The sequence below is a fragment of the Solanum tuberosum genome, unplaced genomic scaffold, assembly GCF_000226075.1.
Source record: "Solanum tuberosum cultivar DM 1-3 516 R44 unplaced genomic scaffold, SolTub_3.0 scf00731, whole genome shotgun sequence".
NCBI classification, from domain to species: Eukaryota; Viridiplantae; Streptophyta; class Magnoliopsida; order Solanales; family Solanaceae; genus Solanum; species Solanum tuberosum.
Genome location: NW_006239645.1, coordinates 126943 through 131472, shown reverse-complemented (window position 1 = coordinate 131472; position 4530 = coordinate 126943). Strand labels below are relative to the sequence as shown.

Below are 4530 nucleotides of genomic sequence, written 5' to 3'. Positions count from 1 at the left end.
TAAGTATTTATCGATTTTAAGTGATGTTCTTTTTAACTAAAATTGCTCGTCATATAAATAACAATTAATTAACCATCAATAACTGTGATAAAGTGATAAGTAATTATTTATTCTTAGATATTAAAGATTTCAGATTCGAATTTTTGGGAGTGCATCTGATTCAACCTAGTAGTATAATATGACCCATCCGTTCCAAATTTATTTCAATTTCAAAACTCAAATGTTGCATTTACCTTTAATAAGAAAATGCGTTAATTATCTTCAAATATTTTTCTCGTGCGAATTCAAATTAATCGGACTCCAACGAAAAATAAAGTTGGAGGTCCTAATCTAACCTAACCTGCATTGAGAAGGGTTGTCTTGTTACATGGCATTTGTCATTCCTATCAGTCCTTTTCAGCTGATTCCATGTTATAAGGCAAATTGCCAGTGACTGTACAATTTTGGACTCTCTTTTAACTTTTGCCTACCCATTTATGTATCCAAATATTTCATAATTAAAAGTCCCCTATAATTTTCATCAAGAATAAAGTATTTGGAAAAAAAAGATCAAATAATTAAGAGAAATGTCTATGAAATGATTTACAGACACATATTATGTCTTTACAACAAAATAACGTAACGTTTTATCATAATATTTTCAAATATTCTTTTATTTTATCATAATATAATTTTCTTAAAAAATATTTAATCAAATATTATCACATAAATCAAGGAAAAGTGTACTTAAAAGAGAGAGTGACAACCTAGAGATAGAAAAAGGGAACTATGTCAGCAAATAACTTGACATTCCGTGATCACCTATTACATCTTCCTTTCTTTCTTTGGGGGTGTTTTCCACTTGACCATTAATATTTATATTAAAATTTGATTAAATTTGAAATTCGTAGGATTTATTTTCAGAGATGATACTTTTATACCATGATTTTTTTTCATTCCCAGACATTCGAATTCGAGGTTGTAGGGTAAATGGATCCAAACTATTCCACCACAATTCATGCATGATGCTATGACGTACATTTTTTTTTTGTATTTTACTCGATGTCAATATTTGTATTAGAGTCTGATTAAATTCAAATTCGCACATTATAAAACCTATTTCTGAAGGCAACACTCCCAACATTTTTTTAATTTTCATGTGTTCAAACCTGAGATTTTTAATCAAGAATGAAAGGATCCGACTATCCCGCCACAATTCATATTCAAGGCTCAAACCTGAGTCATCTGGTTAAGAGAAGAACAACCTCGTTCATTGCACCACATCCTTTAATGCTCATACCAATCACTTATTACATCATTCCTTCTATAAAAACCTCTTCTTTATTCATTCTTAACATCAACAAACCATTAACAAAAGAGAGAGAAACAAAAAAGTAGAGAGGGAAATGGCATCAAGAAGAGTGCAAACTAAAATGGCAATGCGTAGCAAGCTTCACCTTTTACGAACACTTACAAACTCCAAATCAGTAAATCATCATTTTCTTCTTTAATTTAGCTTATATATATATTCTGCGTTTTAATTTACATGTAGTTTGAAATATATTTATTTTAAAAAATAGAAAAAAAAATATTTTTTTCAAGCAATAGTTTTTTTGACAATAAAAGCCTATTATATACTATACTCCTCCCTTCGTTCTATTTTACGTGAAGTTGTTAATTATTGCTTGGGGAGTTGAATAATTTTTTCTTTGAATAGTTATTAGCTATGTTGACTTGTAATACATTTAGTTGCATAAATTTAAACTATGTGAATTTTGTTGAAAATATTTGAAGAATATATATGTACACGAATGTATAGTAGAAATTATTTCGATTTTCGTACTCTGAATTACTTCACATAAGATTGACATAGAGAATATTAAAGATTAAATATGTATGTTTAAAATCAAAATTATTCTCAAATATAAAGAAGTCCCTATTCTCTTTTACGAACTAATAAAGAAATAATGTTACCTAAATGAATTGGATGGAGTGTATTTTTTTTCCTCTAGTCTTTTTAAATTTAAGTTTCAAAAATGGGGTAAAAAGAAAAATAATAAAGCAACTGCCTAATTTTATTTATTTTTTATTTTTTTATTTTTGTGAAGGTGAAAAAGAATTCTATTATCTTGGATGCTTTTATTTGTATCATGAAGCTAAGACTCCAGCTAGAAGCCATTCAAAGAGAGTATCAACAACTCTTAAATCATGTCCAAGTACACTCTCTCTCTCTCTCTCTCTATTGCTTTTGTTGAACTTATATAATTCCATATCACAGTTTTATATGCCAAAAGATATTATTAATCCCTCAGTTTTAATTTGTTTGTATGGTATTTTGACTTGATACGAAATTTTAAAGTAAAGATTTAAAAAAAAAAATTATTTCCTAAGCTAAAGACGATATTAAGAATGTACAAAAATGTTCTTTAATCTTGTGTTTTTAAGCATGTATTATGTGCCAGTAAAAATTAAAGAGTTGTAAAAAAAAAGATATTTTAACGAAATAAAAAAAAAGTACGACAAAATTGAAATGGGGGGGAGTATTATTTAATTTATTTTCGTTTTTTTTTTTAATATGATAATGACATGAGTTGAGTTAGAAATTAAATATGCAATATACTAATAGAATCATGAAGTAACGACTACTAAATTAGTAGCTAAATAACAAGATTCATCACAGATTAGTGATGGATTATCAGAAAATTTTGTTAGCTATAAACAATTCAGTGACAAATTAGCAATAGATAATTACAAAATAATTTTATTCACTATGAACTATTTAACGACATATTCGTGATGATAAAAAAAAATTTAATTAGTGATGTAATGGTCCATATAGCTAGACAAAATTTATTTGGAACTGAGTCGTAGTTATTTTTGTTGTTGTGGTAGGAAGTGAAGGTGGAAAAGCTTATTGGGACAAGATTTTTGGTGAAAGTGACATGCAAAAAGGGAAAAGATGTGCTAGTATCAATTTTGGAGGCATTTGAAGATATGAAACTAATTGTTGTTCAAGCTAGGGTTACAAGTAGGTACTTCTTTGGTATGGAAGCTATTGTGGAAGCTGAAAATGAAGCTACTTTGGATGTAAGAGCTTTGACTAGAGCACTTCAAATGGCTATCCACAAGCAAAGTTTTGAAAATCTCAAGTAATAAATAGTTCTAAGTTTTGTCCCCCTATTATTATTATTATTATTATTATTGTCCTTCTAGCTAGTTGTTCATGTAATCAAGGTAAAAAAAAATCACTTTCTTTTTGTTAGCCCATAAGGTATGAAAGTGAAAGAGAAAAGACAAAATGTGAAGTGTTATCTCTTTTAATTAACTTAGTGTTAATTATCGCCAGACGTGATCCAACATATATGGTTGCTTCTTTTTTAACTAAAGATCTCGATTTTGAGTTTTTGATATGAAAAGATTCTTGATAGAGAGCGCTTCCCAACAATGACACTACTCAGTGCAAATCCCGATTAGTCGAGCTTCAATGTGGATATCAAACACCAAATGAAAAATAAAAAAACAAAAGTGTTATCTATCCAACTTTTTAGTTGAGTTTGAGAAATATTTTAAATATATCATTTGTTTAAGTTTTCGACTCTAAATAAGCATGTCGTTAAAAAACTCATATTGAAAGTGTTGCCCCTAAAAATGAATCCCACAATGAACGAATTCAAATTTAATTGAATCGTAATATAAATATCAAACACCAGATGAATTAAACTTTTGTGGAAATGAAGGAACGCAGGGCAATTCTCCCTTGGCAAGAAAGAATTTAATTCATGCATAAAGCAATATATAGCAATCTTGCTAAAGGAGAATACCCTGCGGTTCTTGTCCTCTCCAATTCTTGAAATTCTTTTGAGTAGTTTCTAATTTGTTCACCAACATTTATAGTTATTTGATATTGGCACTGAAGAAAAAGAAAAAGAAAAAAGACACGATGGGATGTTGTTGCTATATATTATCCTTGTTAAAAGGGTCATTACATTTAATTAGATGCAGAGGTAGAGTTTCAGATACAAATTCGATATAATTCAGTAGTTCTGGTTAAAATTTTGTATTTATATGTTAAATTCAAAATCAATTTACTAGAAAACTTGAAATTATTATCTTAGGAGATAGAATATAATTCATAATATTTAAATTCTGAATCTAGCTGTGTAATTACATTCCCATGCATAAGAGGTCAATAGAACATATAACTCCATCATTACTTCATTATTGTCTCTTTAATTTCTTGATTTAACATATAACTCCATCATTACTTCATTATTGTCTCTTTAATTTCTTGATTTAACATATAACTCCATCATGACTTCATTATTGTCTCTAGCTTTAGTTTCTTGATTTATTCTTTAATTTATGTTCATTGAAAAGATGTTGAAATAAATATAGACTACATATATGTTATTCAACGAATTTTTATTTATTTACTTATAAGTCAATATGGACTACATATACTATCCAAATTTACTCAAACTTTATATGGACAAATTTGGTTATACCCAAACTAGCCTCAACAAATATATGCTAGCTCAACCAACTCGCGCC

At 28.3% G+C, this 4530-nt stretch overlaps 1 protein-coding gene across 1 annotated transcript; it reads left to right on the top strand.

Annotated features, from left to right (window-relative positions):
- Positions 1-1358: 1358 nt before the first annotated feature.
- Positions 1359-3317, top strand: LOC102583620 (uncharacterized). Its single transcript, XM_006367079.2, has 3 exons — positions 1359-1466; positions 2088-2195; positions 2872-3317. Exons 1-3 carry the CDS (start codon positions 1386-1388, stop codon positions 3130-3132), a joined length of 450 nt encoding a protein of 149 aa, XP_006367141.1. The 5' UTR covers positions 1359-1385; the 3' UTR covers positions 3133-3317.
- The last annotated feature ends 1213 nt before the right edge of the window (positions 3318-4530 follow it).

Coding starts and splice junctions, on each gene's coding strand:
- LOC102583620 (XM_006367079.2), top strand. CDS start 1,386: ATGGCATCAAGAAGAGTGCAAACTAAAATGGCAATGCGTAGCAAGCTT. Junction 1,467..2,087: donor CACTTACAAACTCCAAATCA/GTAAATCATCAT, acceptor ATTTTTGTGAAG/GTGAAAAAGAATTCTATTAT. Junction 2,196..2,871: donor AACTCTTAAATCATGTCCAA/GTACACTCTCTC, acceptor TTGTTGTGGTAG/GAAGTGAAGGTGGAAAAGCT.